The sequence below is a fragment of the Simochromis diagramma genome, unplaced genomic scaffold, assembly GCF_900408965.1.
Source record: "Simochromis diagramma unplaced genomic scaffold, fSimDia1.1 OVJJ01000216.1, whole genome shotgun sequence".
In the NCBI taxonomy this organism is placed as follows: Eukaryota; Metazoa; Chordata; class Actinopteri; order Cichliformes; family Cichlidae; genus Simochromis; species Simochromis diagramma.
In genome coordinates this window covers 10450154-10464820 of record NW_024386883.1, presented here as the reverse complement: position 1 = coordinate 10464820, position 14667 = coordinate 10450154, and the positions used below count along the sequence as shown (strand labels likewise).

The following is a 14667-nucleotide window of genomic DNA, read 5'->3' as shown; positions in this document are numbered from 1 at the left end:
TGTGAAACACAAGCCTTTGAGATCAGCTGCTGAAATGGAAAGCATTCATAATTTCACAGCAGCCTTTTGTGTACATATTTAATGAATTCAGCAGTATTCTGCTAAAGTCACTTAGTGCTAAATTCAATACACTCTGAGCCAGAATTAAAAAAACAACAACAACACATTTCTGTCAGAGTCCCCAAAATCTCTGACAGAAATGACCCTGGGAAGATTCATTCATGCATTCATGAATCTATCAGACACACATACAGAATGAAAGTAAGATCCAACCAAGCATCTAAATACAGTTGTTTACAGAAGTTTCTATCCACTAATCATGGGCATGAATGTCATGGTAATTTGGGGTTTTTAATGATGCCTTTGAAATGTTCTTCTACCAGGGTGGAATGATTGTACAGCATGCATCTTTACCGACTTTAAGCAGGACGAATTGGATGCACGAGTTTGAAATCATTTCTCTTATCCACATTGGATCAAAAGTATGTATACAGGCTCAAAATATATACACGCACCTCCACTCTTATTTGGTTAGATCGCCTTTAGAATGTTGCATCCTGACTAGATGTTTTGGTAGCCTTCAACAAGTGTCTGGCAGAACTCTGCCTGGATATTTGACCACTATTCTTTCAGCATTTAAACTGCTCAGGTTCCTGGCATGGACTCAGCTTTAAGTATAATTCCCAAATTTTCAACAGGGTTCAGGTCGGAGCTTTGGAAAAAGTCTGTAAGCTTAATATAAGAATGCTTTATCCACTTGTGTATTTGAGATCATTGTCCTGTTGAAACACCCATCTGCGCTCAGTCTTGGAATCGGCACTCATTTGGAAAAAGCTCCAGTTAAAATACCTTCCCAACTTGATTAAATATAAAATATAGATAAATCTTCACTGAGTTCCTTGGACATTGTCATTGTTCTGTGCATTGGTCAATCCAATGAGTGCTGTCAAACAAATCCTTTTTATGCTAGCAAAGAGCAACTACCAGTTGTAATCGGCCCTGACAAGTTAAAAGACACTGCAGAACCTTAAGCATCACGTAATAAAAGTAAAATGTATCGTTGTGACTTAGAGAAAATCCAAAATGAATTTAAACTTGTGCGCCCAATTCTTATTGTTCAAAGTCATTAAGGATGTGTGCTGATGCATGCTTATTACAATGACATTGCCCATAATGAGTGCATGCAAACTTCTGACCACAACTGCACTTATTACAGCATGATGACTTACCAAAAGTTGACCAGGAAAGGATGTTCAAGGTTCTGCATGATCTGGAGTTCTTTGAGGACGTTCCTCACTTCGTTCCGCTCCACGCATTTTAACTTGTTCATGTACTTCATGGCATACATCTTCTTGGTATCTTTCTTCTGCACAATGCAGACCTTAAGTGACAAGATCACATGTGACAACATGGCGTAAGGTAAATTCCTGTTGATTATTAATTCATTATTTGTGATATGAATCAAAAAACCGCATTCTGTTTTTAAAAATACTCAAACTAACAAATTTACAGTATGACTTATGTTTCCATCATTCATCCATACTTATCTAAAAACTTTTTTTTTCCACCAACAAAGGAAGAGGTGGACCATTTGAAACACTTCTGCAATAACCAGAAACACAGTCTACCAAAAAAGGTTGGATGGAAAGTTGGGGAGGAAAAGATTTGTCTTTAAGCCAGTGATCAAGAATTTAATCCCCTCTTAAGATGTTTAACTTTTCACACCAGCATATTTAGCATTTTAGAGATGGGAAACATCAGGTTAGCACTCATTAGAATTGCTAGTGTGTGTCAGTGGGGAATGCAGTCAGTTTTCTCAAATAAATAGCATTAATTATATGATCCAGCAAAAAGAAACAGCGGAATATAACAACCCATTACGATGTGAAAAGCTGCTGTTGTGTATCAAATGCATACAGACGGTATATGACGACTCAAACAGAGAAACACATGCATTTTTATTAACATGTAGAGTTGTAATAACACTACACTTTTTTGTTGTCATGTTTGTCTGAGCTACAAGCGTCAATAAGCCAGTGATTGCTGCTAAGAGAGTGATCTGCGGACCAGCTGGCACAGTTAATCAGCCAAACCCTGATCACATCACTCCTCCCATTGAACAGCTTGCCATCTACTATGATTAGACTGCTTATCTGTCACTGGACACAGTGTCGATATTGTGCGGGTCTCTGTTGTGTGTGAAGGTTATTGCATGTGCATGGGAGTGCCTGCATCTCTATATGTGCTTACATGTACCGTAGGTGCTGATGTGAATTACTATGCGGCACTTGGCTTAACATGGTGCTGCTGTTAAAACTTTTACCACGTCTCGGGGTGTGGTTTTATTTACGACAACATGCTGTGCTCTGTGCTTAGAGGAAATTAAATCATGCAGAACTCAAACAAGTGGTTGATTTGCTGAAAGAAAAATGGGGGCCATACTGAGAATTCATTATTAGTTTTGTTATCAGTTTGTAAGCAAAACATCAAATTTTCCTCATTTCAGCCTCTACATTGTGCAGATTCTATCAGATAATCTGACGGTAAACTGGATGGACTATTGGTCAAAAAACATCCATCTACTTTGGCTTTAGGGAATTAAAATGGCCATTAATTTCACAGTGAATAATGTAGAAAATTAGCAAATTAATAAGCCATGACACTAATCAGTGGCTGCAGGTCTAGGATTACATGGAACTTAGGAACAACCTGAGAGGTTTGCCTGCATGCTGTCACAACAAACACAGACTTAGTTTTATATGTAATAACTATTTTTTTTTCATTTTGTGACTGATTTTTTACATTTCAATAATCCAATCATAAAATTGATAGTTTTATAGTTCCATTATATATTTGTTGTTGCAGTTTTCTCTCAAATTATTGGCTGGGCGACATCTTAAGCAACACCAGTCTTCTGGAAGTGTGTATTGTCAAGGTGTCAAGTTGAGTCAAGTCAAGTCAAGTGGCTTTATTGTCATTTCAACCATGTGCAGTGGTACAGTGTACAGTGAAGCGAGACGCTCCTCCAAGACCATGGCGGTACATATAACAGACAATCAACACAGGACAACATAAAGTGCAAGTGTGCAAAAATTGCAAGAAAACAAAACAAAGACAGATAGTGCAACTCCAGAACAAGGTGTGTGTGTGTGTGTGTGTGTGTGTGTGTGTGTGTGTGTGTGTGTGTGTGTGTGTGTGTGTGTGTGTTTTACTGTTGTTTCCAGCTAATCTGGGTTTATATTCCATCTAATTTCTTATGAAAAGAAACTTACCTTTCCGAAGCTCCCTTTTCCTATTGCCCTTAAGATCTGGAAATGGTCGAAATTAACTGTTGGCATAAACAAGGAGAAAAAAAAACAGTTTCTTAGAATCAACACAAAACTAAAACAGAAATTAAGACCTAAAATATTATGTATGTAACTGTAACAAGATGGTGTTATAGATTTGTGACAGGGGATTTCTTTAAATCACCCCAGTAATTCTTCAGCTAAGACACCTGAGTTAGACACCTGTGTTGTTTTTACTCATTCACTATCAAAATGAATCTGTGGCATGACATTGTATCCTCGGTTACAGAGCTGTGTTCATGAAAGTCATTGGATCACAACCTGTAAGGTTTATACCCTAAATTTACAGTATTGACAATTACCAAAATAACTTTTTTTATTTTTCTGTAAAGGTTAAGCCACAAGTATGCGAACACTCTTAAATTAAAATGTTATTTTTAATACTAAAATATATTTGTAGTTATCCAGAATTTTCCAAATTTGTTGTTTTATAAAAAAAAATTCAAAGCTTGTTTTTGGCAGATTTCTAAAGCATTTCTGTTTTGTTGTTTTCATGATAGGTGGGCTAGTAAACATGATAAGAACTGTGCTTGAGAAAGCTTCATGAATTTGCTCCTGGAGGACTAAAAGTGAACTACTTGCAAATAACTTAGGGGCAGATACAAACCTTTAGGAAGTGAAATTACAAGTGTGCATCCTTTAAAACTAGGTCACTGATGTATTATAAATGCAAAAACCTGCATGTGTCACACCAGTTACAGTAGGTTCACTGTGAGGTTTGCTTTAAGCTCATTTTAGAACAATGCACCAGTCATGCTGAAACAGATGGAGGTCTCCCGGGCAACCAGAAGTCGCAGGTTTCTAATGTGACAGAGAAATGAAATAACCTTCAGCCACAAAGATGTCTGATATGATGTCTGTTCCTAAACACCCATTTCAGACAACCTAAGCATTTCAGTAGCTCTGCTTCTTTGCTGCCAGCTTTTGCGTCCTTCCCTCGCTCCCTGTGTCTCATCCACACACAAAGACAGACGCAACCTGAACCGCAGCTTAACTCCATATCTCAGTATCCATTTATCAGCAACATTTATCGCCAATTGGAACCGGATGGGGATGTTTGTTTCTTGCTGTCATGACAACCAGGACAGAAGGTTTTCCCTCTCCGCTGTTTCCCCGAGGATGGAACAGCTGCTGCCCACTCTTTCCACTCATCTGTCTGTGCGCGAGCGTGGTCACACACTCACACACAGACAGAGGGAAGAGGCACGCGCACGTGAATTATCGGCTGCATTCACAATCATTATAAAAAACACGCTTGCTTTTTGACATATAGCGCTGACCTAAAACATTACCTGCCTCTTTTGCAGCAGTGTACCGTGCGTACACGCACTCACTCAGCCTGCAGTCACTAGATGTATTGGATGTGACAGTTAATGTTATGCTCTGTTAGTCACGTATATCTGGCACATCCTCGTCTCACACTATCGGCACTGGAGTGTTTACACAACCTATTCCATATGAGGTCTGCTTTGTGATGCACATGCATGCTTGTAGCAGCCGATATACTGATGCACTTGCATGAACTCAGCATATAAAGCCACGCTTTTAGTAAACATAGTCATTTTTTTCTGCTGAGCTTATGCTTTTTGTTTATTTATTTTTTTATTTTTTTAGAAAGACAGCTGTGATCGTGGTTGGAAGCAGACAGACTACAGAGAGAGCAAGAGATTGAGCGATAGAGACAAAGGCAGACACAGAAAGAGAGGCTGTGAGAGCAAGGTGGAGACTCATAATTTACTAGCAGTGCTTTGAATGGTTTAATGTGATGGACACATGAGTAACAGAGCATGTAATGATTCAAGTCTGCATATGAGTGGAATTGGCAAATTGACAGCGTTTCCATGACTTAAACTAGCTGAGGAAGTCATGTGACTGACTCTGGCACTCATCTGCTAGTCAATTTGAATCTGACTGACATGTGCTTATCAGTTTGGATTGAAATAATCACGCTTGGTCAGTTTGAGCCTCGCACAGTCTCTCACACTCTCAGCATGACTGCTACGTACTCTTTCTTACTCGGTCCGAGTGTGCCCAGGCTGGGAACATTTCAAATATCATCCTTTTCTAGAACAGTTGCTCTGACAACTGAAACAGAATCAGCTGGTCAGTCTGCTCTAATCTCACTAAAGTACGGGAAGGTGTAAACAGGACTCATCAATATACTAGAGTCTCCGGATTGCACAAGGTAGCACGTGCACGTGTCATAAGGGACACATGAAGTACACCCATCATTCCCCAGGGGAGATAAACATGTCTTGACAGAGTTCACCTTCATGCACACACCTCTGTGTAAATCACCTAATATGGGTTGAGTGTAAGCTAGAAAATATGCACTGACGCCAGCACAGAAAACAGATTATTCCACAGATAAATTGATTACAGGGTCGGATTTATCAATGAGCAAAAAATACATTTAAAAAATGTTTGTGTTTAGTTTATGTCTATTTTTTTCTACGTTTTCTTACTGTTGCTTTAAATGCATTTGCGGTTGAGTGTGGAAAAAGAAAGGGGATGCACATGAAAATGGCACAAACTGAAATATATCTATATTTGCATAGCTGCGTATTTCGATTAAGCGCGCAATCTCACATTCATTTGTGTCAGTTACTAATCTCCATAAATCTCTGCATGTGAGTATAAATAACCTGTAGATAAGTGGAAGGTTTCTGGTTTCCGTTTGCAGTCTGGGCTGCACTGACCAATCATGTTTGACCAGGCTTCAGCTGCATGAACTGAGAGCAAACAACAGATTGCATCTATTTAAGTGCACTTTTGAAACCATCAGCTGTTATCTAGCAACTATTTAGTTTTTTAATAGGTTTTTAAATGTAAATTAGCTGCATGTGCAAACAGTGACAACAGACACAACAGGAAGCCTTGGGCCTGATATTTGTTGGCAGTGTTAGAAGTTCCAAACTACTGTTAGCTCCCTTAAGGCTAACAACAGAATAAACGAGAAATCATTTATCTCTTTATATACAGGTGTAATGTATAGAGAATCAACACATTATTTTTTTATCTGACACACAATGATAGTCTAAGATTTTGAAATATGACCATTTATAAATGTTCACTTTACAAACAAACTGGTTTGTGACTGGTATCACCTCACAGTGACCTTTGACGCTTCTGAAGCATGAAGCGACACTTCAATTTGCATCTTTATTGCTACTCAAAGCAGCAAGCACATTATGTATACTTAACATGCGGACCATTGTCAAAAGAAAAGATTAGAAGTGGAGATTCTTGGCAGGTTAGGAGGTCGAATAATATTGGAAGTCGTGCTTGCCCTACCTTTAAGCCATGCAAAAAAAACCCCAAAAAAACCCAACTTGTACCATTGTATGTGGAGCAGTCTCTCACTTTTCTGTCTCTCCAATAATCTTTCCTCACCTTCTTTAATATCCCCCTTGTTCCCCTAATTACACTGGGTTTCAGGTATCTTAGGTAATCTAGACAGTATAGAGCAATGAGGGGATACAAAAGTAAAGTAAGGGACACCTATCTCTTCCTGTCGCTCACGGGACTTTCATCAGTGACGGGATGACTTTTTTTCGAGGATGCAGGGCTATTAAAAAAAATCAAAACAATGTTTCTCAACAATGTGTTTTATATTCACCCTCTCTCAGTGAAATCAATTCAATTCAATTCAATTTTATTTATATAGCGCCAAATCACAACAAAAGTCGCCTCAAGGCGCTTCATAACCCACGCTTTATTCGTGAGAAAGAGAAGTGTCAAAGAAGGTACACTATGGCATTAACTCGAGAGTCCAGAGGAGCTCCGATATGAATGACATTTCCAGAATAGCACACGAGATGACTAAGCATCAGGGTTAACCATGAATAATTACTTGATCTTTGATAAAGGTTGCCTCGATTGAAAAAGAGAAAACAACAGATTTCATTAGAGAGTGTGGGCCAGAGTGAAAAATCTGACTCTGGTTGGTCGCATAATAGCTACGTTTCTAAAATTCTAATGATAATTAGGAGAGTAGAGTAGCATCCTGCCCTGGCTTAAACCTTTGGCTAAATGCAGCCTTAGTCTGCAACTTTATAAAAAGACACAAATGTATCACATCACCTGATATACTGGATATAGAGAAGAAGGTAAGAAAACCTGGAAAAACCACTCCACTTCTGACTAAATTACTGACTCATGTAACACAGACTTTTTTGAAGGCCTTGGGGTTCCGCCAGAGTGGAATTAATTTCCGAGACTGACTCAGATCAATAACATCACAGACTATTATCTACTCAGGACACAAAGAAAAAGAAAATTTATTCAAACCAGGAGCTTCCCCAGTTAAAGTACTAGTCCTATCAAAGGCTCCCTTGACTGCAATCAGCCTGAAAAAGAAAAACAATTCCTAACCATGCAAGACTTGGGTGATCAATAATGATAGATGTAAAGAATAAAGAATTAAAGAAAAAAACAGATGAATGTCTTTGGCATTCAGTAAACAGCTTTTGTTTTTCTCTCCTGTACGCCTAACTATAAGAATATTTGCAAAAAAATATATACACTGTTGTGGTCATATTAAAGCTAAACAGTTGTATATCAAGAGGTATTCCTCTTTTTCCTTACTGATGAGGAGTGGCTGCAGACCTAATCAGCATGTTACACTTCTATGCATTAACTGTAAGTGCTCTTAATCTTGGAAAGAGGATGGAAACAACTTTGCACATCAAAAAAAGCTGAAGAAAAGACGGGTTAAGCCAATCACTCAGTGGTGGTGAATCCTGCTCCCATCCTCTGCTGTCTTTGGTTTCGTTTAGATGTTAATCTCAAAGCAAAGACACTAAAAGTAGAAAAGAAGTGAAACAAGAACTATTTTAAAGGTTTAATACTCACCCTCATCTGTGTCTTCTGTGACTGGAGCCTTGCTGGACTGGCCAAGCCCCATGGTTGCTTCTCTTGTGGATTTTTCCTGTTGTGCTCAACTCAACTCAGCACCGAACAGCTCTCCCTCTGAGACTCACTCATAGCCTGGTCAACAACTGGCCCCAAACACACACACATACACACAGACAGCCTCACGTGCTCGATTGCGTTTTGCTGACTTGAATAGGTCCCGTCTTCCTCTTAACTGCCCACCTCGACACAACCACACATCACTGGATCCATACACGCGCCCACAGAGAGTGAAGGACTTGGGAAAACACTAAAGGCACTGAAGTGCTGACACGCACACATAAACACACACACGCACACACACACACAGGCAGCACAACTACAGCGTACGTTCCCTGTCTGTCTTCGCTGCTGTTCAGGCGACTGCAGGCAGACCGGCAGCTCGTCCAAGCCAGGAGGCAGGTGGGTGATGTGCCTCTGCCTCTGACCCTCTGATGACTGAGAGTCTAACCTGTGCAGGAAGGCAGGCAAACATGACACCACCATCGGAGTGAGAGAAGGCGGGACAGAAAGGAAGAGGGGGGAGAGGCAGCAGACTTTAAAGATACCAATAAACAAACTTTAATAGCAGCAGTACATAAACAACTCGCTGAGGCTTGATTAGGAAATTTACTTAGTTAGTGAAAGAGGTAAAAAAATAACTGCTATTTGCATTTCTTACATATCCAGATCTCTTTTCCACTTCCTACCCCTTCATTCCTTCCTCCTTTACTTATCCCATCATTTATCAATAATTGAATTTAAATATTTTAATCATAAGCACATCCCACAGAACAGTGCAAGTGTGATGAATGGTAAGGTTTTTTCCATTAAGAGCAAAAAAGCTGCAGGCTTGATTTAGGGTGGTGTTATGTACTGTGAATGGAATCCATTCAGATGCCTTTTTAGGACAGGAGATTTCAAAAGTTTCTCTATTTTTTTTTTTTCCACAAAGAAAAGAAAAGAAAAATTCAGTTTTTACAGAACAGTTATGCACAATGCAATTATGAGTTGCAAAGAAGTGACTTGAAGTGATTAAATGGCATGATAATTTCCTAACACATCGTATCATATTTCAGTGGTTTTCCATTAAATCCTTTAATGTCACGCTTTAGTGCCTGTCAGTATCTTCAGGAAGAACGAGGGTCTAAAATGTGATATGTAGGTAAACTGCCTGCATGCAGTCCTTTGGGGAAGCCCGTTAATGAATGTCATCCTGAGACTGCGTGATAAGGTCACCACCGCGAAGGTGAATGTCCCTCTTGGGTAAATATGAAATATTCAAAAAAGTAGTGCGGGAAGCCGCAGTGCTGAGCACCCCGCAGAGGACATTGTGCCGGGAGCCCTTATCTGATCAAATAGGAAAGCATGCGCTGAATATAAAGTATCCCCACGCTTCCATGCAGGACAGCCGTGGGCACCTACCTACCTTAGTTGAGCATAGGACCATTTCTAGTCCGCTTTGCTGCAGAGAGGTGAAGAGCAACAGTGCTGCTCAAAGCATCACTTGTAGTCCCGTGTTCGGACGACGACGCACCGGGACATCTGCCACGGGAAACAAATGGTACCACACGGGAAGACGTGACTTGCGGGATGTGCCGACAATGCGAAATCCTGCGCTGTGCTTCTGGAGGACAACAGGACAGACGACAGAGCCGACGAAACACAGATATTTTGGCGGCGGGGGGGGGGGGGGTTGCTGCTACTGGGCTGCTTACACTGATGAGCGGCTGACCTCCTGTTCAAGAGCTGGCCACCCGCGTGCGCCTTGAGAGAGGCACGTTTCGTGGGCTGCTGTAGCGGGGGCTGAGGTTTCCCTCTGTTTTTTTCCACGAATCTTTACTCATTAATACTTCTCTAGTGAATTTCCACATTAAGAAAAATCAGATTTCCTATTCAGTCCCCCCCCCCCCCCGCTCAGCTATTAAAAATCACCCAATGCTGATCTTCTCTTACTGTATAGACCATCACTTTGAAATTGCCTCATATTGCTCATTTCCCTATAGTTGCCACCATGGAGTCAGTGTTCATACTGTGTTGACAAGAAGTTGTAACCACTTCTTGGCACCAGAACTGTTTCCACCAGGTGCCCCAGGTGAAAGTCTCTTTATAGTCCAGCTGAGCCTGCTGCACCATAATAGCTTTTAAAATTATATGGAAATAGTAATTAGCGTCCATAATTCTCCATGTATAATGTCCCTCTAGTGTTCCATTCTGAGTCTGTGCAGATCTTAGTGTACTTTATTGTATTGTTTCATGCCAGCTATCAATACAGAGTTCATATTCTTGAATAGTCAAAAGCGTTATAAGTTTTCTTATTGCCTACCTGTGAGAACAGACACATAGGTAGTGACAGTCTTTCCACATTTTATAATATATAGTTATGCAGAGACCTACATCTTTACCTATACATGATGATGTAGATGATGATCTTCATTAAATATGTGAAGTATGTTGCTTACTGCAATGCAGTTGGATTTCCTTTTGGCCATAGTTCTTTAGTGCAGCCACTGATTATATATTAACATTTGCAGCCATTAACTACTAACTGTAAAACACATCCATCCATAGTCAGGACTGCACTATTTCCTGCCTCCCCCTGCTAATTGAGCAAGCCAAGGTCGAGAGGAGAATGGCTGAGTAGTGGGACTGGGGCATGCAAGACATGCTTACATTGCACTTCCTCTTTATGCCCGTCATGCTAAGACGCTCAGAGTTGGTCATCCATCTTACTGACAAGATCGCCCCACGCTATGAAGTGGGAGCAGATATCATTCAAAACCAGGCCAGTCCCTTATTGGGCATTTGACAGCATTGGGAAGTTTACATGTTTTTTAGATGTGATGAATAACGGCAGGCTCAGATCACACAGGGGCAGAGATGAAGTCAAGCTACATAACATGCCTGAGGTCATAAAATGCATCCCTGTTTTCCCAGTTTTGTGAGTGAAAATGGGAGATTTTTATTTGGAAAAGGGAAGCTGTCATTGTTATGCCCATTTATACTGGATACAGATTTGAATAGAGGAGTGGTGATTTTTTTTTTTTTTTTTTTTTGCAGAACTTTTATGCAGAAACTATAGAGCCTACAAGTCTGTGAAATTAGCCCCATCTAATGGATAAAAATGAGATTGTTGCCTAACAGCAGTCAAACTTTATACAGCAAGGGTAGTTGGCAAGGCTAGGCTAAGTAACTGTTATATGCCAGCTTTAAAAAAGTGTACAACTCATCTGCTTTATATTTTGAAAATTGATAGTTGTTGCAGTGAAGCTATTTGGTATGACCACACATGACATTAACACCCACTTGTTCCCATATTCATAAACAGATGCTTTTTTTCTAAATTAACCTGTAATATATAGTGATGTTTTTTTAAAAGTCCATCACTAGCTCTTACATTAGCTTGTTAAAGAAGAGTTTGTTCTGTTGCTTCTTCACTTATTCATTTGTTTATTTGGTATTTTAGTTTAGTTCTGATGAGGCAATTAGTAAAAAATCATTGTGAAGCTGATGCTCCAGCCATTAATGGAAAACTAATTCAATGTCTTCATTGGGATATTCAACATCTAAACTATCTGGACTCCTCTCCTCCTGCATAGAAGATATTAAAAACATATATATAGACTAAGACATGCGCCAATTTAATGCGAAAAGTACTCTATGCTGAGTTGGAAAATTCATAGTGTGCAGTTAGCTTCACAGTTTGTATGTATCATACAAATAAAAATTGTTGACATAAAAAAATGTATGAAAATGTATCACCTGTGGTGGAGAGAACACTTACCAAATGCTACACATAATCAGAATCTGTAGTTCATTTCCCAACAGTTATCACTGTCAGTGAAAAAAAAACACTGTTTCTAAAGATTCATATATAACAATAAAAAAAAATGTTTTCTAGCTACTGAGCAGTAATGCAGATACAACTTCAAAGTTGTATCTTTTACTTTATTTTAAATTTGTATCCATTAGAAGAGGAGAATCGATGCTGAACTCAAATGCACACAATGCATGCAAATCTGCGTTATTGCATCACAAAGGATCTTCCCCTGTCATTCCTTCACAGTTATTTTGGAGTAAACAAAGGGTGTGTTAAAATCCATCCAGATGCATACGTGGCTCCATGTGAGCGTTGGTCACACAACCAAACCAAAGCTCTGCTGGTACACTAGGTGTCAGTGAGTCATGGCGATCTTTAAACACGTGTTGTTTATCTCATCTTTGATGCCGCTGATATTGAGCTACCCTTTCTACCCTCCAACATGCTATACTAAGGTGCTGAGCATGGCCCGGGACCTCACCCAGTGGGCAGCAGATTTGAAAAGGGACCCAGAGACTGTAAGTCAGCTTGGTAATTTTTTATTTTACTTTACACTTAAGTGGTATTTTATAACTATTCTAACTGTTTAAAAACTTGTAAATAATAAAGATTCTGTACTTTACATAAATAATTGTATATTATTTCAGCTGGCTTTAGTGACACAAGAAACATGATTTCATTTCAAAGAAATCATGGAAAGTCGGGAAAGGTTGTAAAATCTGTGAGACTTGATAGCTGTCATTCTTTTCATCCAGAGTTACTGCATGGCACGCATGCCAAATCTCTACATTGATGTTCATGTAAGTATGTCTTTATTATTAAAAAAGAATAATAAAATGGCATGATTTTTGCCATATAACATTCCGAAAAGAAAATGTTTTCTGCGCTCTCCGTTCTGTCGATGATCTACACACATTGTTTTGAGTAATCTGGCCGTCCCTGCATTTTTGACGCTCACTTATGTGGTATTTTGACTGCAAACTTTAGCTGCAGTAAATCATGCGCAGGGACACTAATTGTTACTCATGACAGAATGGTTGTGTGATGTACAAAATGAGCACCTACCTCCAAATGGTGGAGGGCCTGCGACAGCGCCGCTGTGCTTACACCAGAGACGTAAGGAAGCTGGGTGTCACTATGCGACAGCTCTTCATCATCATGTCAGAGAGATGCCACGGGGTAAGACAAGACAAGCTGTCTAAATAAGTGTAAACTGTGCCATACTCAATCATATATCAGATATTAACATCCCATCTTGTGGGACTTAAGTGTGGTGTAGTGCATTTTTGCCTGGAAACTCTAGAAACATCATAAAGTAAATTACAATTCATAGTTAAGATCAAACGTATAGCTCTGATTAAACCAGATTTTTATTGAATATGTAGTCACTGAGCTGCGTTTTAACTCACCCATGCACCTGATATAGTTTCATAAACTGAAAACAGGCTAACAGTGATGAGATGCATTCAAACTAACTGCTGTTTACTGGGTCACTCACTTGGTGATTTCGCAGGATTAAGCAGGGTTTATGATGCAGATTATGAATAACCTTCTGTGCTCTGTGAGCATTTGATCCCACTCACCTGATCTGTGATGTCAGACCCATCTGGGTCTGCTATTGGTGTCCTGACATGACTGATCTGCCCGTCTAGCCGAGGCCACAATGCCTCAGAGAAGGGTCAGAGTAAATTCACTTACATTAGAGAGAAAGGTAACCTTCTGCTGTGGCTTACATAAAGCATATACAAACATTATTTATCAAGTGAAAAACAAGTCACTGCTAAAATGTTCACACCTCCCTCACCGGTGTCCCATGGTGTGTTTTGTTTTCATAGGACTTGGTGTTCACAGCCTTTGACTGCTCTGCCCTGGAGCGCTGACATCCTGGATGCTGAAATATTTCAAGCTGCTCACCGAGAACGTTGATAGACAGCGAGAGTCTCAGTGGACATTCTTTATTTCTTCAAGTAATGACAGAAAAAAAAAAAACCTGGAAGACATGAGTATGAGATCACCTCAGTAAACCATATTGTGATTCTGATGTTATAAGCATGCATTTTCTTTGTAATGACATTTATTACCAACCAGATGATAAAGCAAAATATTTTACAGAATAAGATGCATTATTTTTTTAATATTACACAGGCTTCTTATAGAATGAATATAGTCACATTTTTGGTTGATAGACAGTTGTTTGAATAATTATGCAAAAACTTTTAATGCTGACTAATGAGTTAAACCCCTATGGAAGCAAATTAAAACTGAGCCTTCTGAGTACCTTTGATCTGCCAAATGTGATAAAAGACAGCATTCATTATATTTCTTGCAGGGGTTTTTTCACACACAGGGTGCCAGATAAGCATATTGCATAGTGCATTGTGGCGGTCATACTGACTGTATTAGGGCAGCGCTTAAGTAACAGTAACAGACAAGTAAAAGATCTGTCAGCCAAGACACTTCTATCTTGCTTTTGTCGTCTTTAAAAACATCTGTAATAGCCACAAACAAGCTACTAAATTGACACTGAGGTGTGACTGTTCTGCTTTTATATGTTCCCAATGTGTAAAATGGACTTTGCAGCACAATATAAGGTTTGGTATTAAAAGT

The 14667-nt window shown here is 39.5% G+C and overlaps 2 protein-coding genes across 4 annotated transcripts in view; one reads left to right on the top strand and one right to left on the bottom strand.

The window, feature by feature from the left end:
- Window positions 1-9994, bottom strand: part of stk32a (serine/threonine kinase 32A) — a 64486-nt gene extending 54492 nt beyond the window's left edge. For 2 of the 3 annotated variants that reach the window (XM_040032218.1, XM_040032220.1), the window contains exons 1-4: window positions 9670-9994; window positions 8202-8712; window positions 3273-3328; window positions 1230-1381 (exon numbers count right to left, since the gene is read on the bottom strand). In XM_040032218.1, the coding sequence (XP_039888152.1) occupies window positions 1230-1381; window positions 3273-3328; window positions 8202-8253 (260 nt within the window). In that variant the 5' untranslated portion in view covers window positions 8254-8712; window positions 9670-9994. Of the gene's footprint in view, window positions 1-1229; window positions 1382-3272; window positions 3329-8201; window positions 9640-9669 lie in introns of those variants that run through there. The other variant, XM_040032219.1, reaches the window with a different exon arrangement.
- Window positions 9995-12240: 2246 nt separating this feature from the next.
- Window positions 12241-14667, top strand: zmp:0000001268 (CYTL1 domain-containing protein). Its single transcript, XM_040032217.1, has 4 exons — window positions 12241-12578; window positions 12816-12860; window positions 13093-13239; window positions 13896-14667. The coding sequence occupies exons 1-4, from the start codon at window positions 12426-12428 to the stop codon at window positions 13938-13940; spliced, it is 390 nt and encodes a 129-aa protein (XP_039888151.1). The 5' UTR covers window positions 12241-12425; the 3' UTR covers window positions 13941-14667.

What these genes read in the sequence shown, in the direction of transcription:
- zmp:0000001268 (XM_040032217.1), top strand. Translation starts at nt 12,426, where the DNA reads ATGGCGATCTTTAAACACGTGTTGTTTATCTCATCTTTGATGCCGCTG. An exon ending in TGAAAAGGGACCCAGAGACT is followed by an intron (nt 12,579 to 12,815) that starts GTAAGTCAGCTT and finishes CTTTTCATCCAG; the next exon opens with AGTTACTGCATGGCACGCAT. An exon ending in TGTCAGAGAGATGCCACGGG is followed by an intron (nt 13,240 to 13,895) that starts GTAAGACAAGAC and finishes TTGTTTTCATAG; the next exon opens with GACTTGGTGTTCACAGCCTT.